Source organism: Myotis brandtii, unplaced genomic scaffold, assembly GCF_000412655.1.
Source record: "Myotis brandtii unplaced genomic scaffold, ASM41265v1 scaffold1804, whole genome shotgun sequence".
In the NCBI taxonomy this organism is placed as follows: domain Eukaryota; kingdom Metazoa; phylum Chordata; class Mammalia; order Chiroptera; family Vespertilionidae; genus Myotis; species Myotis brandtii.
Window position 1 is genome coordinate 12315 of NW_005356690.1, and position 23495 is coordinate 35809.

The following is a 23495-nucleotide window of genomic DNA, read 5'->3' on the forward strand; positions in this document are numbered from 1 at the left end:
CTAGCCGGTTTGGCTCAGTGGATGGAGCTTCGGCCTGCGGACTGAAAGGGCCCAGGTTCGATTCTGGTCAGGGGCACATGCCTGGGTTGCAGGCTCAATCCCCACTGGGTGGAGTGCAGGAGGCAGCTGATGAATGATTCTCACTCATCATTGACGTCTCTCTCTCTTTCTCTCTCTCTCTCATTCTCCCTCTCTGATATCAATAAAAATATATTAAAATAAATAAATAGATATAGTCTTTTACCAAATTGAAAGTTTTAGGGTAGATAATTTTTGCGATAAATGATGGCACATGTCAAAAGTGCAAAAGGTAAGATAGTTTAAAATACGTCAATATTTGTGGAATTTAATTTAGATTATATGACATTTGAACAAGATCTCTTATTCTTGGCCATTTTTCTTTGTTATAGGTTCGTATTCAGGAGACTCAAGCTGAGCTTCCTCGAGGAAGTATCCCACGCAGTTTAGAAGTGATCTTGAGGGCTGAAGCTGTGGAGTCAGCTCAAGCTGGTGACAAGTGTGACTTTACAGGGACGCTGATTGTTGTGCCTGATGTCTCTAAGCTTAGCACACCAGGTTGGTAATTTGAGGCTCAAATCTAACAAATTCTGTTACCTGAACTGCAGAGTATCTAGCTTCTTGTATCTTCCTTATCTTATTTTGGGCTACCAATCAGAGGGTAAATCGGGAAGTATGATGAGAATAAAGACTAATGGATTTTGCTACAAAAGGTAGTGATCTGAAAAAAAAATCATCCTAAATGAAATCTTTGGATTTATAGGTTTTGTGTATTTGAGCAATTTTTACTCAGCACCTTCAATATTTGAGCTGTGAAACTACTTCTCATTCAATCTTTCAGGAGCACGTGCAGAAACTAACTCTCGTGTCAGTGGTGTTGATGGATATGAGACAGAAGGCATTCGAGGACTCCGGGCCCTTGGTGTTAGGGACCTTTCATACAGGCTGGTCTTTCTTGCCTGTTGTGTTGCACCAACCAACCCAAGGGTGAGTCTTAGTAGAATAGCAAAGCTTGAGAAAGATCTCCCCCAAGGCTGCCGCAAAGTTACAGGTTTCTGAAACCTCTCAGTTATCTAGTCAATGTTAAAGATACAGGTTGTTACGATCTAATTTTTTTTTTTTTTAGTTTTAAAATCAAATTTTTTTGTATCTCTCTGACAAGGAAAAATCTTGTTTTCATGTAAGAGCTCATTGCTTTAATAGCACTGGTACAAATAATCCATGGTGGGGGTTTATGTTTTTTAATTATCACGGTTCCTCTCATGCTCTTGGAGAAAGTGCAAATAGAAAGATTTAGTAATCTGGAAAGTAAAGTAAATTGCTTTCTGAGAGTGATGGGCTCCTGGTGTTATAGTTGTTCAGAACTTGATTCTGTGTCCTGAATGGAAAAGCAGGTAGAAAGAGTTTGGAAAATCATCCAGTTTTGGAAAAAGAAATGAACATAATGTTATTCTGTCACTTCTTTTTGTTGTTGTTGTTAATCCTCACCCGAGGATATTTTTCCATTGATTTTTAGGGAGAGGGAAAGCCAGAAACATCAATGTGAGAGAAACACATCAATTGGTTGCCTCCTGCATGCCCCCGACCAGGGTCCAGGCCGGCTAGGAGCCTGCAACCAAGGTACGTGCCCTTGACCGGAATCGAACCCAGGACCCTGTGGTCCACAGGCCGACGCTCTATCCACTAAGCAAAACTATCTAGGGCTGTCACTTCTTTTTGATCTTCGCATCATTGGACTAGCATTTTAGTATGGCTCATCTCTTAACCACATAAATTTAGATAGCAATATAAAATAGTGGTGGTGGCTTTTTGTTTTTTTAATTCACAGGACAAATGACATACTCTCTTAATTAACTTAGAACTTACTAGTTGAGGATTTTTTAAAAACCTTTATAGTCAACAGATTCTGAAGTTGACCTCCCAGACTATAATTTGTTTGTAGTGAAGTGTCTTCTCTTTCACATTATTTTGACTGTTTCTGTACTAATATTTTTCCTTTCTTCTCTGTCCCTCAGTTTGGAGGGAAAGAGCTCCGAGATGAGGAACAGACAGCTGAGAGCATAAAGAACCAAATGACTGTGAAGGAATGGGAGAAAGTGTTTGAAATGAGTCAAGATAAAAATCTATACCACAACCTTTGTACCAGCCTGTTCCCTACTATACATGGTAAGAGTGCTATCCATTCGTGCCATAAACTTGAAATTCAAGATAATGATTCAAGATAAAACAGCAACATATGATTTCTTAAAGCACACAAATGAGATCATGAAAGTTTTTTTGTAGGTTTAGAAGGGGTCTTTTTAAGTCATTTATGAAAGGAAAATATATGACTCCACTTAAAACGAGGTACCTAGAATAGGCAAGTTCATAGAGATTGAAAGTAAAGAGGTTACTGGGGGAGAGGAATGGGGAGTTACTGTTTAATGGATAGATTCCTGTTTAGTATGATGAAAAGCTCTAGAAATTTATAGGGATGATGGTTATAAAACATAGTGAATGTACTTAATTCCACTGAAACGTACACTTAAAAATGGTTGAAATGGGGGAAATGGTTGAAATGGTAAATTTTATGTTCTGTATACTTTACCACAATTTTTTTTAAAAGAAAAAGGGATCATGTAGTCTTCTTTTTCTGACTTTAGGACAGAACTTCACTTCAGTATACTCCAATATGCTAGTTTAATATCTGTGGGGCTTTTTTAATTTTTAGAGCTGGAGATTTCTTGATGTTTCTTGGTTACATGTACATTTCTATACCTTTGGTGGTTTCTTTCATGGGGTTTTTTTTGTTTGTTTGTTTTTTGGCTCTTGGTTGCTAGCTGCTCGCTGTTATTAAAATCCTCTTGTGTGTTGAAGGGTATAACTAAATTTTCAGGCCTCATAATATAATGGGTTTTTCTCTTAGGTATATATTTTTTAATCATTACAATTAACCTGTTTTTCTACCTAAATATTTGATAAATGAAATTGAACTGAAATTCTTTATGTTAATAATTGTTCATGGATTTTGGAGTGTCGTCCTTTAATAATGAATAGGGTAAAAAAATTTATGCTGCTTCACTTTTCCCATAAATTATTGCTTCATAACAAATTACCCCAAAATTTAATGGCTTAAAACAACAAACATTATCTCATACAGTCTGTGGGTCAGGAGTTGACAGGGGCTTAGCTGGGTGGTTCTGCTCAGTCTTTTAAGAGGTTGCAGCCAAGACATCAGCTGGGGCTACAGTCATTTGAAGGCTTTGCTGGGGCCAGAGGATCCATTTATGAGGGAGCTTACTTACATGGCTTATAGGTCAGAGTAGCTTTGGTTGTGGAATGGGTTTTTTAATTTTCTGTTTTTAAGAGGTGGTTTTTGTAAATCTGCCTAGCACTTTGTTGATGGAATTCACAGAAAGTCATAATAATTAGCACAGGAAAATATTTCTAAAGATCCATTGTTTTCTAATTGTGCATTTCCTTCTTATATTGGATTTATATAGTTCTTTGAAGCATTTTATCTAATCCCTATGAGTTCACTTAGCATGAATTTATATTCAGCACTGGTTACTATTGGTAATACAAAAGAAGTAGGTCATGGACCATTTCTCAAACTGTTGATTGAATTGCATGCCATTAGAAAGACTAGAAAATACGATAGATAAACTGAGGGGGGCATAGTTTATTTATGGGGAGAGATATTTGAGGACTACCTCATAGAGAAAAGCTTTGTATAAGGTAGTGGGACTTGTGAGCAAGGAAAGCCTCTTAGAAGGGTGAACATTGGCACCGGTGACACCTGCAGTATAGGTGAAGACATTGGTTAGGGGACTTCAAATTCCAGAGCATGAACCAAGATTAGGAGCCAGGTATTTTTACTTCAGTCTTGTGCTTTGCTTCTCGTTTATCTGCTCTTTTGGTTGATAAACATGCCTTTGGAATTTCCTGTGATATGTTTAGCCTCATGTTGAAAAATACCTTGGGTTTTTGTTTCAGGCAATGATGAAGTAAAACGGGGTGTCCTGCTGATGCTCTTTGGTGGTGTTCCAAAGACAACAGGGGAAGGAACCTCTCTTCGAGGGGACATAAATGTTTGCATTGTTGGTGACCCAAGTACAGCTAAGAGCCAGTTTCTCAAGTAAGTGTTTGCTCATAGTAGTGCAGCAGGAAAAACTGTGCATGGTTCAGGCTCTGTGCTACCAAGAGTGCAGTCAGTGTGCCTGTACTAGAGCAGGAGTGTAAATTAGGACTGTGTTGAACATGTAACTCACTTGGATTCAAAACACCTTAATTTTTTTTTAACAAAATGTAACAATATTTTATCATTTTGGAATAGGGAAAAAATTGCCTGCAATCCCATTCCCACGTAGAACTCTTTTAATCTTTGTATAATGTCTTTGTATAATCTTTGAATACATAAATATGTATTTTCATTTTAATATACCCTAAATATTTTTCCTTCTGTACTTTCACAATTTTTTTTGGTTGGTGTACTGTAACTTATAAAATCATTTCCCTAGCCTGTCATAGTTTATTTTAATGATTATATAGATATTGATACAGTGAGTACCATGATATGTAGAAATTTTTATTTAAAATTTTTTTGTTTCCTATGGGTAAATTCCAACTATAGGATTGCTGAGATTTAAGAATACAAATATCTTTAAGGTTCTTAAATAGGACACACTTTGCCAAAGCAGTGCTATAAGCATGAGACTTTTTTTTGCCAGCCTTATCAGCATAAGTATTGCAAGAACTTGCTTACTTTTAACTTTTTAAGAAACTTAGAGGTCAAAATAATAGTAACCCATTTTGAGCACTTTCTGTGTTCTTGGTGCTGTATATATGTGTGTATTATGTCTTATCCAACATCACCCAGGCCGACATGTATTAGTCTCTTTTTTCAGGAAGGCAAACAAAACCCTCATATTATGTCTATTCTTAGACCAGAACCAACACTGTCTTGAATATCAAAGCTTTGTAATAAGTTTTAAAATCAGAAAATGTGAGTTGTCCAACTCTTTTTCCAGATTGTTTTAGCTATTCTGGGTCCTTTGAGTTTCTGCATGAATTTTAGGATCATCTTGTCAGTTTCTACAAAGAAGCCAGTTGTGATATTAATAGGGATTGTGTTGAATCTGTAGATCAATTTGAGGTGTGTTGGCATTTTCTTTTTAAGAGGGAGAAAGGGAGTAGCCATGGCGGCCTTGAGCTTGCTGCAGCGGACTTCGGTCACCGCTGACCATGCTCTCTGGCCACCACTTGGGCACGTGGCTTGGATCCGGGGCCTTTCTCACGTGTGGCTTTCCGAAGGCTATTGCTCCTGTAAGACACAGTGGAGACCATGAGAAAAGACTCTTATCAAACCTTCTGGATTCTATGATAGGCGTTCTTAGAATTTACTGAAATTCTACATTATGCTGACTGGGATTCCAGTAATAATTGGCCTAACTCTGGTGAATGTATTCATTGATGAAACTGAATTAGCAGAAATTCCAGAACACTGGGAATATTACAGGCATCCTATATCAAGATGGATTGCCCGAACTTTCTATGATAGTCCTGAAAAGAATTATGAATGAACAATAGCTATCCTTCCCGTTGAAATTGAAAACGCTGAATTATGGCTAAAGGAGCGGGAAGTATAGGGTGTCCCAAAATTCATGCAGGAAGTAATTTTGATAGAAAACACAGGTTTATAATGAAAAATTGTAAATTTTTTATTGATTCATAAAGTATACAGTATAGGGTTATGTATGGAATAGCACATCGGGTAAATGGCCTCCATGGCTTTGCTGGCACATACGCAAAGCCGTGGTCTTCATTGGTCTTCATTGTCCCTGCTCCTGGGCCATAATTGGTACTTGGTAATGTTTATCAAATTGAAGGGATTGAAATCAAAGGGCAACAGATATTAGAATCTGATTCAATAAACCAAGTAAAATTAGGCTTTTATTTGTTGTTGTTGTTAATGCTCACGCAAAATTTAAATCTTGCGTGAATTTTGGGGCACCCTATATGAAGATTAATGCGTACAAGAGACAATGGTCCCTGGTATCAGGCACCAACCATTGATAAGGGACTTACTGATCATGTTCTAAAAACAAGTCCCGACAACTGATTTTTTTATTTCTCTAAATACAAAGTACATTTTCTTTATGGGAAAATGAAATAATAAATATATTCTGTACTTTTGCTCAGAATAATGAATAAAATACTCACTTTCCATTGCTCTGTTTCCCAGTGTTGGTTCAGACTAAGGTTTTTTTCTGTGGGTGATTTTAATTTTTTCAGCTTTGTGAGGCATAACTGACAAAAATTGTAACATTTAAAGTGTACATTGTGATTATTTGATATGTGGGTACATTGTGAGTGGCAGATTAAGACTTTTGATTTGGGAGTTTCAGCTTCCTCTTTTAAGAGGTTTAAAAAAAATTTTAAAGTTGGAGAAATAGGAATTTGTGAACTTCTTAAAGGTGTAACTTTGAAAGATTAATGTTTTATCTGATAAATGGAAGTTAGAGAAATCTGAGTATGTTAAGTATCAGGAAGTATAGTAGTTTATGTCTATGTTGTAGACATCTGGATTATTCAGGGGCAAACTCAGAGTTTTAAATTATACAAATATTGAACCAACTGGATAAAACATTAATAAACATTTTCAATGAACAAAGAGAGAGAGAGAGATTTATTGTTCCACTTATTTATGCATTCATTGGTTATTTCTTGTATGTGCTCTGACCAGGAATCAAACCTGCATTCTTGCTGTATCAGGATGCTTCAGCCAACTGAGCTACCCTGCGGGGTGTATATTGGCTTTTTAACAATATTAAGTCTTCTGATCCATAAACATGGAACATCTTTCCATTTATTTAGGCCTTCTTTAATTTCTTTGAACGATGTTTTATAGTTTGCACTTCTTTTGTTAAACCTATTCCTAAGTATTTTAATCTTTTTGATGCTATTTTATTTTCATTTTGGGGTTGTTCATTGTATGTTTATATGAATGAAATTGATCTTTTGTCTCACAATCTTGTAAGAACTCTTTTATTAGTTGTAACGTTTTTGTAGATTCCATAGGATTTTCTGTCTATAAGATCATGTTATCTGCAAATAGTGATAGTTCTTTCAAACTGGCTGCCTTTTGCTTTTCCTTGCCTAACTGCACCTGCTACACTTTTGAGTATATTATTGAATAGAAGTGGTAGAGTTGACATCTGTGTCTCATTTTCCTAATCTTGGGGGGAAAGCGTTCAGCCTTTAACCTTGAAGAATGATGTTAGCTGTGGGTTTTTATAGATGCTGTATCAGGTTGAAGGAAAATCTTTTCTATTTCTCATTTGTTGAGTTCTTATCATGAAGGGGTGTTGGATTTTGTCACGTGTTTTTTTTTTCTGAAACTATTGAGATGGTTTTTATCTTTATTGTGGTATATTATTAATTTTTGCTATTAAACCAACCTTGCATTTTTACAGTAAATCTCACAGCTAATTTTATTTTTTAAGTGCAAGGCCTTCTAATAAATCATTATTGCTGAACTTTTATTACTAAAGACTTTTAAAGTTGATGTTTTTGTCATGTATGAACTTCATCTTACATTTGACAGGAATGGATTTAAATCCATCTAAAAGGCCAAAAGAGAAAGGCTTTATGTTCAGTCTGTGGTTTCATATTCAGTCTAATATAGGTATCTTTGGATTGCTTATGATTAATGCCTTTCTCAGTTTTTTAAAAATAAATTTAAATTCTTAATTGACAAATGCTGTTAGGTGATATTCCTGCACAGAATGTTTTGTAGTCATATATTAATGAATATGATAACCTTGAACAGGCATGTGGAGGAGTTCACCCCCAGAGCTGTCTACACCAGTGGCAAAGCATCCAGTGCTGCTGGCTTAACAGCAGCTGTTGTGAGAGATGAAGAATCTCATGAATTTGTTATTGAAGCTGGAGCTTTGATGCTGGCTGATAATGTAAGAACATTTTATACTCTTGTATATAAATAAATCAGAATATTCCTTACCATGTCAGTAAAGACCTATAGGTTTCTATTAAAAAGATGTTCTTAAAAAAATAATAATAAAAAAATTAAAAGATGTCCTTTAAAAAGAGCATTTTTAGTAAATAATCTTTATTTGACATTGATTAATTAGATCTGTAAAGGCATGTAAGTTGTAGCTATATCTATATATATATAAAAGGCTAAGTGACCTTCTGACCATCCAACCGACCGGTAGGTATGATGCACACTGACCACCAGGGGGCATACACTCAACACAGGAGCTGCTGAGTGACAGCAACTTTGCAGAGTGCCCTCTTGCACTCCGGGACCCTTCAGGGGATGTCAGAGCAGGTTTGGGCCCACCTGCCGGAGGCGCTCTTCAAGCTGCAGTGCAGCCGGCCAGGGAGGGACCATGGGAGGTTGGCTCCAGGGTGTGTCCGGCCGTTTTGCCCAGTCCCTCCCTGCCAGGCACCTTCTAATTTCTTTTCAATGTGCACAAATCCATGCACCGGGCCACTAGTTGCTTATAAACATTGTTTCAATTTCACTCTTCACTTCTGCAGCTGGAAATCAATGTTGAAGTGACCCAAAATATTTTGACCCTGAGATTTACACAGTTTGGTGTTTTTTTTTTAATATATCTGTACTGTTTTCACAGAGGAAAGGAGAGGGAGAGAGAGAGAAACATAAATGATGAGAGAATCATTGATCGGCTGCCTCCTGCACACTCCTTAGTCTTAGTCTAAAACGAGTCAAAAGCATATGGTTCCTTCTAGCTCTGGGATCTACTGTGTTCTAGTAGAGGGAATTAGGATTGATTATTTACCTATCTTACAGTATAGGTGCAAACTTTGAGTTTACTTGCTATTTGACACCTAAAAGGCAGTTTCTTATGCTAGATTTGTTTGGTTACAGGGTGTATGTTGTATTGATGAATTTGATAAGATGGAAGTGCGGGATCAAGTTGCTATTCACGAGGCTATGGAACAGCAGACTATCTCCATCACTAAAGCAGGCGTGAAGGTACATGTGTCCACTTCTGTTCCACTGCATCGTGCCTTGTAGATTGATGTAGCTCTAGAGACATTCACCTGGATAAAATGCATTATTTCAACATAAAATGTTATTTGTTGAAATGGAAAACACAGCCCTGAGGATTATTAATCCAAATTATAGGTACTGTGAAAATGTGTCACTATGACAGAAAGTAGAGGGTACTGGTGAAAATTATAGCATTTCACAGTTCAAAATTTTCACAAAGCTTCAATATTTTTTGATAAAGCAGGTTTTCAATTATAACAAAAATAATCTATTTAAATGAAAAAAATAGGTACAGTCATGTGCCACATAACATTTTGGTCAAGATTGGGCCACATATGTGATGGTGGTCCCATGAGATTATAATGGAGCTGAAAAATTCCTATCACCTAGTGACATCTTAGTCATAGTAATATCTTAGCACATCACATTACTCACATGTTTGTGGTGATGCGGATGCAAACAGACCTACTGTCCTGCCAGTTGTATAAAGTAGAGCACACAGTTATGTACAGTACATAATACTGGGTATTATTGTTTTAGAGTGTTCTCTTCCTACTTATAAAAAAAAAAGTTAGCTATAAAACGGTAAGCCATACTAAGGCAGCAACCTCATACATGATGTGTTTACATCTCTTGATTGCATCATCTTCTCATGCTTGATTGAGTCTCGTTGTTTTATGCAGTAGGCTATACCATCTAGGTTTGTGTAAGTGCACTCTATGATCTTTGAACAGCCATGGAATTGCCTTACAACTCATTTCTCAGAACCTACCCCCATCATTAAGTGATACAAGACTGTACAATATTGTGACTAACATTCGAGAGAATCAAACTTTTTAAATAAAGTAATACAGTCAAGTAGTGAGGAAAATTTAAGCAGTACTCTAAAATATAAGGAAGAGAAATCTTCCCCTGCAACTCCCAGCACTAATAAGTACTCAGAAATACCTGCTGAGTTTATGTCCCTTTTAGGAATATTTTATATAGAAACAAGCATAATACATATAGTTTTGTTCCTTACTCATTCAACATCATAATTTTATTTTGGCAATCTTTCTAAAGGGTGTCCCAAAATTATCGCAAGAAGTAATTTTGATAGAAAACACAGGTTTTTAATTAAAAATTATAAATTTTTTATTGATTCATAAAGTATACAGTATAGGGTTATGTATGGAATAGCATATCGGGTAAATGGCCTCCATGGCTTTGCTGGCACATAGGCACTCTTTCGTTATTTCCTGAGCAGCCGCATTTTCGAAGAAGAATGGTCCGATGATGCCTCCAGCCCAAAATCCGCACCAAACAGTGACACGTTGTGGATGCATTTGTTTCTCAACAATCACTCTTGGATTTTCTGAACTCCAAATGCGACAATTTTGTCGATTAACCAAGCCATCAAGATGAAAATGAGCCTCATCGAAATTCAGCCACATTTATGCAAAACGGTCATGGAAAATTTCAACAAAAGAGTGCGTATGTGCCAGCAAAGCCGTGGAGGCCATTTACCTGATATGCTATTCCATACATAACCCTATACTGTATACTTTATGAATCAATAAAAAATTTACAATTTTTCATTATAAACCTGTGTTTTCTATCAAAATTACTTCTTGCGTGAATTTTGGGACACCCTTTATATTGGCACATATTACATCCACTTTGGGTTTTTTTATTACTGCATGGTTTTCAGTTGTATGTACCCCAATTAGACACCTACAGAGTGATATTTGGGTCCTTTCCAGCCTTTTGATTACAAACAATATTGTAGGTATCCTTGAACACACATCTTCCTGTACCTAGCTGCAAGATAAATTTCTAACAAGAAATCTCAGGCTTAACGGGTATGCACAGCATTTCGCCATCATCATATGGGAGTACCTGTGCGCTGTGTGTTATTAGACTTTAATTTTAATAATCTAGTAGGTGAGAAATGATGTCTTAGTATTTTGGTTAGCATTTACTTCATAATGAAAGAGATCAGGCATTTTGTCATATGTTTATTGGCCGTTCCAGATGTCTTTTTAAACCTATCACAATTCTTTCTTTTGTGGTCAGGCTACTCTGAATGCCAGAACATCTATTTTGGCAGCAGCAAACCCAATCGGTGGACACTATGACAGGTCAAAGTCGTTGAAACAGAATATAAATTTGTCAGCTCCCATCATGTCCCGATTTGATCTCTTCTTTATACTTGTGGATGAATGTAATGAGGTAACCAACATTATCTATCACTCTTTTGTTATTTCCAATACGAGTAATTGAATGAGTCAGGCTTGAATATATACTCCTGAACAGCTGGCACATGTGTTTGCACTGACCTTTTATTTCTCTCCAATTGGGCAAAGGTGTATTAAGCAGTTCAAAATAAAGTCACTTGAATTGCTGGTTCCACTTAATTGTGTTGAGGAATATAATGTTGTTTGTTTTTGCTAATGTTTTTTTAATTTTCAAAGGAAAAAGGACACGGTGCAATATACAGATCTTGTAACATAGAAACCCACACCTGAAACCTGTATATTCATGTTTACCAATGTCACCCCAATAAATTTAACAAAAAAAAGAAAAAAGGAAACATTATAATTAATTTCCAATCATTCTCTTTAAGATTTTTATAAGAATTTTTTGTTTTGTTGAGGATCTTTTTAGTAAGCTTGAAAAAATTGGAATACCAAAGAAATTTCTTTTTTTTCTCCTCCAAATCAGGAGTCATTAGTCTTCCTATATTTTCTCATAAAGTTGAGTGTGTATCACTTTTTCCCCTTAATTATAGAATAATTTGAAGAATAAATATAAAGTGGTAGATGTACTTGGATTTGGACATGTTAACTATTAGAGTTATTTATACTTAATCTTAAATATTTAACAATACTGCACAGCTCAGATGGGCACAGGACTACAAAGTGACATTCTGTAGAAGCTAATATTATAGGCTGTACTGTTAATTACTGAGCATGGGGGTCCTGTATTGCATTAGGCACAATCCATACTCTTGCTTACAGCAAAACTTCAAATATTATCTAAATAATAGCTGCCTTCCATTAGTTTTTTATGTTTTGGTTTGTTTTTATCCCTTCACAAATCCATATAAATATTTAACCCACCTACCCATAGTTGGGAGTTACCTAATTTCATATATTTCTATTTGTACATAATCCATTAAATTAGTTTTTTAACTGTTGGAAATAATTTCAGACTTACAGAAATGTTGCAAGAAATATAATAGTGCACATGGTACCCATATCCTTTTATTCTATTCACGTATTAACATTTTGCCCTGTTTGCTGTATCATTTGTCCTCTTTACATCTACATGGTTTTTCTGTATCATTTAAGAGTAAATTGCTTACTTTTTGTATGATTTTTTTCTCAATATTAATACTGTGATGATTATCTTTATATATTTACAAATGGTAATATAAAGTTGTGGCTAAGACCATGGACTCTGAAGCTTGACTGTTCGAATCTTGGCTCCATTGCTTGCTGTGATATTGGACTAGTGATTTAACCTCTCTGAGCCTCAATTTATTCATCTGTAAAATAGGGGTAATAACTACCTAATAATAAGCTTTTGGTGAAGCTTGTATGAGTTAATGCTTCTTAACACACTTAGGCAATAGTGGCTGGCATATACTAAGGGCCCTAGAAATCTGCTATTGTTATTAAAGTCAGTTAATTCCTTCAGGAATATTCTTGGAGTGGGGCAAAGGTAAACATTTTAATTTGGTTTTAAATGAAACTGGTACCAAACTTGCCTCAGAAACCTTGTACCTATGAATACATCTTTCAGTGGCATATTAGAGCTTATTTTTAGCTATGACTAATTTCTTAATGCCTAGGATAGTCTGGAGTGGATATTGATGTGACTGATCAAAGTGATTTTTTTTTTAATTAGGTTACAGATTATGCTATTGCAAGGCGTATAGTAGACTTGCATTCAAGGATTGAAGATTCGATTGATCGTGTTTATTCCCTTGATGATATCAGGAGGTATCTTCTCTTTGCAAGGCAGTTTAAGCCAAAGGTAACCTGCATTTTTTATACTAGAATAGAGCATCATGGGTATATTTTAAATGGCATTTAGAAAAAAGGATTACATGGAGAAATCTGAACCTGTACTTGTTTGGGTTTTTTGTTTCTTTATTTTTGGGGGTTTTGTTTGTTTAGAAGTTTGTTTCTTCAGAGAGTTAAGAAAAGGGCATTTTAAAAACATCTGAATAATTCCATTTCTTTTCCTTGTTATGTGCTAATAACAATTTTTTGTGGGTGAGAGTTTTGGGGGGTTTTTTAAAATATATTTTTATTGATTTCAGAGAGGAAGGGAGAGCAAGAGAGAGATAGAAACTTCAATGATGAGCGTGAATCATTGATTGGCTGCCTCCTACCCACCCCCTGCTGGGGATCAAACCCTCAACCTGGGCATGTGCCCTGACCGGGAATTGAACCTGCAACCTTATTGGTGCATAGGCAATACTCCCAACTGAGCCACCTGGCTGGGGCAGACATTCTTTTATTTTAACCATTCCTAAGAATCATAAAACTGTGTATGTGTTTAGTAGTCTACTGAATGCTCTCATATCTTTCTCTGAGGAAAAACTTGGATTCCTCTGGATAATTGTGAATGAACATGATTGTTATTTTACATTAGTTGATGTAGTTTATTAGATTGAATCTGCACTGGATCCAGGATAGTTACTTAGACATTTATTTTTAAAATAAACCTCCATTTAATAGCCCATCTGGAGTGGTTCAGTGGTTGAACCAGGAGGTCACAGTTCAATTCCTGGTCAGGGTACATGCCCAGGTTTTGGGCTCGATCCCTGGTAGGGGGCATACAGGAGGCAGACAGTCAATAATTCTTGCTTATTGATGGTTGTTTTTTTTAATATATTTTATTGATTTTTTACAGAGAAGAAGGGAGAGGGATAGAGAGTTAGAAACATTGATGAGAGAGAAACATCAATTCAGCTGCCTCCTGCACACTCCCTACTGGGGGTGTGCCCGCAACCAAGGTACATGCCCTTGACCGGAATCGAACCTGGGACCCTTGAGTCCGCAGGCTGACGCTCTATCCACTGAGCCAAACCGGTTAGAGCGCTTACTGATGTTTTTATCTCTCTTTCCTTCTCCCTTCTTCTCTCTGAAAATTAATTTAAAAATTAATAATAATAAATAAATAAACCTCCAGTTGGCATTTTCTAAAATAGAATATGGAAAGAAAAAAATGTTTGCTTGATTCTGGTTGATTCTAGGTTTTTACACATTATGTCTGGCTTGACGTTTAGAAGTTATTCTTTTTTTTTAATGTGCCCTAACTGGGAATTGAACCACCAACCTTTTGGTTAACGGGATGCCACTCCAACCAACTGAGCCATCTGGCCAGGGCTTGGAAGTTATTTTTAGTCTTTCATTATTTATCACTTTCACTTAGTTATCCTATATAAAAAAAAGCCTAGTATGCAAATAGACCAAATGGCCAGTGGAACAACCGGTCACTATGATGTGCACTGACCACCAGGGGGCAGACGCTCAACGCAGGAGCAGCCAAGGCGGGTGACAGCGAGGGGCCCCGATTACCCTACCAGTCACCCCACAGAGGGAGGTGACCAGCAGTGGCGGCGGGGCGAGCAGGCAGCGCCAGGCCGGCCAATGAGGGTGCCAGCGGGGGCCCCCCGATTGCCACGCCAGTCGCCCCACAGATCGGCCCTGATCGCCAGCCATGCCTAGGGACCCTACCTATGCACGAATTTCGTGCACTGGGCCTCTAGTTTATAATATTGGGATTGACTCTCACTGTCCCAATAGAAGTTTAGTGAGTCTTTTAAAACTAAGGATTATGAGTCACTTTTGTGTGAAGAGGCATTTGTACTCCATGACTGTGTACTGGCCCTTCTCTGATCTTGGCATGTGTTCTTTGTTAACATGCTGAGTTCCTTGCTCTGAAAAACTGAGGGTTCACTCTAGCTGGTTTGGCTCAGTGGATAGAGCGTCGGCCTGCGGATTGAAGGGTCCTGGGTTTGATTCTGGTCAAGGGCACATGCCCAGGTTGTGGGCTTGAGCCCCAGTAGGGGCCATGTAGGTGGCAGCTGATCAATGATTCACTCTCATCATTTATGTTTCAATCTCTCTCTCCCTCTTCCTTCCTCTTTGAAATCAATAAGTCATATTAAAAAAAAGAAAAAGGAAAAAAGAATGATCCACTTATTTACTTATTTATTTTTTTAAATTTATTTTTTTGATCAATCCTCTTTAAAAAAACTAAGGGTTCTTTGTTATTATTTGACAAGTAATAAGGTTTACTGAAATAGCTAGTGTATAATATATATGTGTATTGTCCTTTTTTTTCCTAAAGACAACAAAATTAATTGAATCTCAAGAATAGCCTGCACCTTGTTTAATGGGCTCTGGCATCTTGGGTGAAAAGATTACATCCTATCCCATTGCTTCAGCTTGTTACATATCTTTTATATATATAAAAGGCTAAGTGTCCGTCCATCTGACCAGTAGCTATCATGTGCACTGACCACCAGGGGCAGATGCTCAACTCAGGAGCTGCCATGTTGCACACTGACCATTTAAAAATAAACAGCACCATGGACCTGGCACTGACACATCAACACTCGGCTTCCCCCACGTGGGACACAGGCCCCGCCACCACCCCCCATGGCCCAAAATGCAGCCCACAGCCCAGCCCAGCCCAGAAACGGTGGCTGTGGACGCTGGGTAATGACGTCACATGGCAACATCCAGCTTCCTCTCCCTAGCAACTAGCATCCTTGGAGTTTCTTCAGCCCAGGAACCCAACTTGCTTTATAGCCAGGTGCTAACATTTTACAGTTTAACCAAATGTTTGTGAAGCGTTTTCTCATGCCTCATCTCATTTGATCTTCACAGAAGTCCTGGAGTAGGTAGATAGGAGACTCAGTAGAATCCTGTCTTCTTTTCATTAGCAAGATGTGAATAGCAACATTAAAATATTTCTTCTAATTAATTTCAATGTGCGTGAATCCATGCACCAGGACACTAGTCTTTTTTAGAAATTGTCATTTTCCTTAAATACTAACCCTGCTGCCTTCCTGTTTATAAAATAGTACATGGAATTCACCGGCCTTCTTAGTTTCTGTTGAAAGGCATTTCAGTGTTAATTCCTTGTCATTGGCTTCAAAGTTTTGACTTTCTCAGTTCCCCTAATGTCTCCACCTGGAAGGCTCTTAAACCTCTGGTTAACACAGCTCCCGTCAAGTAGAAACGCTCTGACGTCAGTGATGTTCTGAAACAGATTTCCAGAGAGTCGGAGGACTTCATTGTTGAACAGTATAAACGTCTCCGCCAGAGGGATGGTTCTGGAGTCAGCAAGTCGTCCTGGAGGATTACAGTGCGGCAGCTTGAGAGCATGATCCGTCTCTCGGAAGCAATGGCTCGGATGCACTGCTGTGATGAGGTATCAGAGTCACTTTAACACAATGGATGGGAAGAGAAATTGATTTGTTGGCTTATAAGCATGTTTTTATCTTTGGTTTGGGACATACTAGCATTATATAACTGTTGAGTGCTCATAAGATATGTGACCTTGGGATTTCTCCCTTGAAGAAGGTTACTGTCAAGCATTTATTGAGTGTAGTTAAATAGTAATGAGATAGTCATATTATAGATTTGGTAATACTTATAGAGTGTTACTGTTAATGCTATTCATTCAAGAAACTGCTTATATATGCAGTTCTGATATCCAGAAAGTTTGTATTTTATTTTAGTGGTAACTTGGTTATCTATTGGTTCCCTACTATGAACAGTGATAAAACCAGCATGTTTCATATTTCCTACTTCCCTACCTCTCAACCATCTAATTTTAGAAAATAATGTCTTAGCGTTTACCTTTGTGCAGTCAGATATGCTTATCTATCACTTGATTTATCATAGTTTGACTGGTACAGATGAGAGGCAATCAGCACATTTATCTCTCAGGTCTCCCTGTTCTCTCCTGTTCCCTTCCCGTTTCTATATATCATTTCTCTATCTTCAGACGCATATCATTTACATTGTGTTCTGTCACTCTTAATTCCCACATTTGTTTTAATCTTAGTTTTGTAGCTAAATATATGCAAGGCTCAGTGGAGATTATTTTGTTATGATTTTCTAATCCATTTCTTGGCTGATTGAAATCTACCTGTGAAGAGTTCAGTGAAAAAAACACCCACATTCATGAGAGTGATATTCTCTTAGTGTTATGTTATGTATAGCCTTTACCTGAACAATAGCCTGGCTTGATATACAACCTTTGGCTCATATTTTCTTTTTTTGTGAATTTTTCTACTGTATCCTAACACTAACTTTTGCTGTGGGGAAATCTGAGGCCAGCCCTTGATTAATTTTGCTCCCATGAATAACTTGTTCTTTCTCTTTTTCAAAAGTATTCTTTTTTATTTTCCTAGGCCAGTAAGTTTATTAGGATATGTCTTGATATTGACTGTTCTTAAATGACTTAGTGTCTTTGTTAATAGTTTTTTGTCTTTTTTAAAAATTGCTCTGCTGGGTTTATCTTGTTACAGGGCTCAGCTGGTTAGGGAGGGAGATTTAGAGAGACTGTAGGTTATTTATAAAAGTACTTGAAGCAACCCCCCCCCCCAAAAAAAAAAAAAACAACAACAAAAACATGGACATGTCATTTTTCTTTTAAATAAGCTTTTTTATTGAAGCAGAACATACGTATAGAAAAGTGCAAATATTGTAAGTGTACAACTCATTTAACTTTCAGTGAGCATGCCTGTGTAACCTAATTTCACTTAGTATAATGTCCTCAAGGTTCATCAATGTTATAGCATGGACAGGATTTCCTTCCATGTAACATTCCATTGTATGTATTTAGCACATTTTTTAAATCCATCAGTGGATATTTGGGTTGCTTCCACACCTCTTGGCTATTTTGAATAATGGTACAATGGGCATGGGTATTCTTTATGTTTTAGATATTAACCCCCATCATATATATCATTTGCAAATATTTTCTCCCATTCTGTAGGTCGCCTTTTTTACTCTATAATTTCCTCAACTTAGAAGTTTTTGAATTGGATGTAGTCTCAGTTGTCAATTTTATTTTTTGTTGCCTTTGCTTTATTTTTATTGATTTCACAGAGGAAGGGAGAGGGAGACAGAAACATCAATGATGAGAGAGAATCATTGATCGGCTGCCTCCTGCATGCCCTATACTGGGGGTCAAGCCCACAACCAGGGCATATGCCCTGATCGGGAATTGAACTGTGGCCTCCTGGTTCATAGGTCAACACTCAACTACTGAGCCCCGCTGGCCAGGCTGTTGCCTGTGCTTTTGATGTCATATCCCAGAAACCATTACTAAATCCAATGTCATGAAACTTTTCAAACCCTGTTTTCTTGTAGATTGTTTTTTATAGTTTTAGGTCTTTAATTTATTTTGAGTTAATTTATTATTTTGAGTTTCATTCTTCTGTATGTGATACCCAGTTTTCTCAGCACCATTTGTTGAAAAGACTATCCTTTCCCCAGTGGGTGGTCTTGACACCTTTGTCAAGATTATTTGACCACATACATAAGGTAGTTCCATTTTCATTGCTATATGATCTATCAATGAATATATCACAGTGACTCACCAATTATTCTGTTAATGAACAACTTAGTTTCCAGTTTGGGTTCTTATGGGATATACATATCTTTTGATTATATAATGTATATATGTAAACATTTCTGTTGGGTATATATATATTTAGGAGTGGAATTGTTGGGTCTTAGGTTGTACGTGTGTTCAGTTTAGTAAAGATTGCCAAAAACGGTTTTCCATAGTGCTTGTATCAATTTATATTTCCACCAGCGATGAATGAAAGTTGTTCTACATTTTTTTCCAACACTCAATATTGTTGGTCTTTTTAGCCATGCTGGTGACTGTATGGTACTATGTCATATTTCATGTCTGTGTGAGGGAGGGAGAGTGTGAGTAAACCAAAATACCACTGTGATTTTGTCTGGAGAAAATCTGTTTGGTAAACCAAGAAGACTGACTTACTGATTTACCTCATCTTGATTGGTTTAGGTCCAACCTAAACATGTGAAGGAAGCTTTCAGGTTACTGAACAAATCCATCATCCGTGTAGAAACACCTGATGTCAATTTAGATCAAGACGAAGAAGTCCAAATGGAAGTCGATGAGAGCCCAGAGGGCATCAATGGTGAGACGTTTGTTTATAAATCTGTTCTGGAATTAGAGTCCAGAATGCCCTCTGAGATGCCATGGTAAAAGTGCACTTGTTGATGGTTTTGAAGTCTCTGTGGCAAAAGGAAAAAGTGGATATTGAATTGTAATTAACTGTTTATAAGTTAAAATTTAATTAAGTAATTAACATAAAAATGTATTCTTACAAGACAAAATACACCAAAAATGGTGATAGTGGACTTAATTCCCCAACCTATTGTTATTTTGCTTTTGAATTAAAAACATTTTCTCAAATACATTAAAACAGAAAATTACCAGAATTTAAAGTTTTACATAAAAGGATAAAAATTTGCATATAATATTATAGATGCATTTTAGATCATGAAATATTTTTTTTATTGATTTTAGAGAGAAAGGGAGGGGGGCGGGAGTCAGGGGGTGAGAGAGAGAGAGAGAGAAACATCAATGATGAGAGAGAATCATTGATCCGCTCCCCCTGTACACCCCTTACTGGGGATTGAGCCCACAACCTGGGCATGTGCCCTTAACCAGAATCGAACCCAGGACCCTTCAGTCCGAAGGCTGACACTCTGTCCACTGAGGCAAACCAGCTAGGACTAGATCATGAAATCTTTATATCTCTCATCCTTCCCATTTCTTCTAACTTAGTTGTCTTTACTAATAGCACTTACAAATTTGCCCTTTTTTTTGTTTGTTAATCCTTACCCGAGGATATTTTTCCATTGATTTTTAGAGAGAGTAGAAAGGAGAGAGAGAGAGAAACATTGAAGTGAGAGAGAGACATTGATTGGTTACCTCCCACATGCACCCCGACCCAGGCCAGGGAAGGAGCCTGCAACTGAAGTACGTGCCCTTAACCGGAATCGAACCGGAGACCCTTTAGTCCGCATGCTGAAGCTCTAGCCACCGAGCCAAACTGGCTAGGGCTGCTTTTAATTTTTATTTGTAAAATTACTAAATACCCAATATATCTTTGTTTTGAAGTTAGTATTGCACTATTAGTGTGTGTATAAACATTTGATGCGGAAGTTTTGGAGGAACAGAAGGAAGACTCAGGTGGTTGATGTTTCCCTTAGGTCATGCTGACAGCCCTGCTCCTGTGAATGGAATCAACGGCCACAGTGACGACGCAGACCGCGATTCTGTTCCGAAAGCCTCCCTAAGGCTGGGCTTCTCCGAATACTGCCGAATCTCTAACCTTATTGTGCTTCACCTCAGAAAGATGGAAGAAGGTGAGGCCCCCAGGCTCAGTCCTTTACATAAGCTGTGTGCACATAAACCACTTCTGATTGCTAAAGGTTGTGTTTTGTCAGGAGAAATGATAAATTGTTAGACAATCTTACTTTGGCAGGGTGTCAGCATATTCCAGCCTGGACTTTTCCCCACGAGTTCATTGTCAGACAAGATTTATGGGTTATTCTTATTAATGTTGGCCAATTTTAATAGCTTGGAAGCAGGATTTGGGATTCTATAATACATAGAGAAGTCCTTTATAATGTTTTTACAGATGCAAAAATCACTATTCCTTACTATAGCTTTATTTTAAATGTATGAACTCCTAGGTTATTTATATTTCATAGGCAAGTAATTGAACTCAAAAGACTGTATCAGCACAAAAACGTTCCAGACTAGGAATAAACTAAACCCCTCATTTCTCCATAGTTTAAGTGTGATATCTGGATAGCAGTACATTTCTTACCCGTAACTGCTTTCCCACAAGGTAGAAGGAAAAATAATGAAATCAAGGAGTCAAGCTTAAAACTTTAATTTGGTGGTTGGCCATCAGACATTTCTTATAAGTTCCAATATTCCGGCTTTCGGGCAGATGCTGTCATCACAGCACCCTGTCTGAGATGGAGTAAAGGAAGACCAGAGACTGTCTTGGCTTACTAAAGGTGTGAGCCCTGTAACCTCTGCTCTCTTTTCCCTGATAACTGGCCAATGGGCGGGAGGAGAGAAGATAGTAAAGGAGCCACTAGAACAGACAGGTGCTCCCTTTTCATTTAAAAAGATTTGGGAGCTCACAGGTTCTTATGTTCATGTTATACTTTATTATTCTAGTTCTCTCTCGCACAACAAGTTTTAAACATGGCAGACCATTGATGGGGCAAAGATATGATTAGCACCCAGATAGTCTGCATTCCATAGATAAATTCTACTAGGTCTTCGTTTCTTTAAAAAAGAAAAAAAGTCACTGTTCACCCAGCCAATTAAATGTTGTTTTAATTAAAATGGCAGAACCTATTGACGATGTTAAGCGAGTACTTACTCTACAGCCATAATAAACTTTTCAAAGGAAGTTATCAGTAAAGCTAGAATTTTCCAATTTTTATTTTGCATTTTATTAGCAATTGCTAGAATCAAGACTAAGTAGACTTTTTTTAGGTTATATTTTATTTCTGTGTTACAATATTATGCAGGTTCCAACTTTTCTTGTGAATTTAGAGTTCTGCTTTGGACTCTTAGAACCACATAGTTCAGTCAGTATGAATAGACCTTGCTGGAATCAATTGTTAATTTTTTGTTTTGAATAAAATCCTGTGGTTTTGTTTTTTAATGTTTTTATTGATTTCGGAGAGGAAGGGAGAAGGAGAGAGAGAGATAGAAACATCAGTGATGAGAGAAAATCATCAATAGGCTGCCTCCTGCATACCCCTTACTGGGGATTGAATCTTCAACATGGGCATGTGCCCTGATCAAGATTCGAACCCATGGCCTCCTGGTTCATGGGTTGACGCTCAACCACTGAGCCACACCGGTTGGTCAATTCCCATGGTTTTTGCTTCTCAGTTGACCTCAATTCCAGTCTGTCTTTTTCCAAAGAAGAAAAGTTATATTTAAGAAGTTTTGCTTGCTGTTGTTTCATTCCTAATTTATGCCTTCAGTTGATGTTGGCAGACATTCTCTTAGATGATGAAGCATAAAAAGGTGAAGGAAACACCTTATACTCTGAAATATTAGTAGCTTTAAGGCTTGTTTCTTATCATCTCTATTTAATTTGATTTTTCTCTTCAGGATAAAGTCAAGCATACAAGTAATATGACAGGTTATTTTAGGCTTATACTGGAACATTGCAAATCTTACTTCGGCAGATATACTTTCTGACTGGTTGGTGGTTATCTAATCTGTACATATCTGTGTGTGCAAGCACCCAGGATTGACAGTACAATTTGCTAGAAAGATAATTTAACCCTTTTAAAATGTATTTTTTGTTGCAGAAGAGGATGAGTCGGCATTAAAGAGGAGTGAGCTTGTTAACTGGTACTTGAAGGAAATTGAATCAGAAATAGATTCTGAAGAGGAACTTATAAATAAAAAGAGGATCATAGAGAAAGTAATTTATCGACTCACCCACTATGTACGTACAGAACTTTGCTTGCTTGGGTTTTGATGAGGGAGGGAGCTCATGCCTCTTGTGTAGGTTGGTTAGATGTTCATTTATTTTTGAATCATTGGGTCTAGTCAGAATTATGAATTGTAACAGAATTGACAGCATTTGATTGACTTATTTCCTCTATTATAACAAGCAGAATGTAAGTCAGATCTGGGAAGGTGGATTTAGGGTCTTATTATTTGAGGGTTTTTAACCTTTGTTTTCTCTCTCATTACAAACTTTCAAGCATCAACCACTATTACCTAATTTTTATATTTCACCTTCCTTACCTTCATTATCCAGTTTACATTCTAATAATCACTCTTGTCTTTTACCTTCAACTTCATTCTCTCTTTGTGTTACTTGTTTGACCAGACCCCAGTCTTGGTTAAATCTAATTCTTTCTTTATACTCATATCCAAGCATTTAAAAATATCTAGAGAAAAGCATGCAACCATGTGCCCATTCTTATTTAAATGCATGACCACAAGTCTCCAGTGGACAATTCTGTATCTTATAGACTTTACAGTAGCCCTGCCGGTGCTGTTACTTTCCCCTAGTCAGTTCACTCTGTTAAAAGACCATTATATACGTACTTTCTCTCTGCTCAAATTAATTGGCCCTTCTCAGTATTCAACCTGTCAGCAGCATTTGTCACAGTTGGTCTTTGCTCCTGGAAATACTTGTTCCCTTGTCTTCTGAGTCACCATATTCCCCTGGGTCTTCTCCTGTCTCACTGGTTATTTCTCTTCAGTCTCTTTTTCTGAATCTTTTTCTCTTGTCACTTTTTTTTTTTTAATTTCTTTATTGGTTAAGGTATTACAAATGTGTCCTCATCTCCACATTAACCCCCAACCTCCCCCCCTCCTGTCACTTTTCAAATGG

General features: G+C 37.2%; 1 protein-coding gene and 1 pseudogene across 1 annotated transcript in view; both read left to right on the forward strand.

Moving 5' to 3' along the window:
* The window catches only part of MCM6 (minichromosome maintenance complex component 6), a gene marked incomplete at its 5' end in the record, with an annotated part of 30770 nt that overhangs the window by 4411 nt on the left and 2864 nt on the right, over window positions 1-23495 (forward strand). Inside the window, 12 exons of the mRNA XM_014537654.1 lie at window positions 411-576; window positions 860-1005; window positions 2034-2184; window positions 3994-4135; window positions 7829-7970; window positions 8915-9022; window positions 11096-11251; window positions 12932-13060; window positions 16316-16477; window positions 19097-19232; window positions 20314-20469; window positions 22456-22595. Of these exons, the coding sequence (XP_014393140.1) occupies window positions 411-576; window positions 860-1005; window positions 2034-2184; window positions 3994-4135; window positions 7829-7970; window positions 8915-9022; window positions 11096-11251; window positions 12932-13060; window positions 16316-16477; window positions 19097-19232; window positions 20314-20469; window positions 22456-22595 (1734 nt within the window). The remainder of the gene's footprint in view (window positions 1-410; window positions 577-859; window positions 1006-2033; window positions 2185-3993; window positions 4136-7828; window positions 7971-8914; window positions 9023-11095; window positions 11252-12931; window positions 13061-16315; window positions 16478-19096; window positions 19233-20313; window positions 20470-22455; window positions 22596-23495) is intronic.
* LOC102244597 lies at window positions 5054-6118 on the forward strand (annotated as a pseudogene).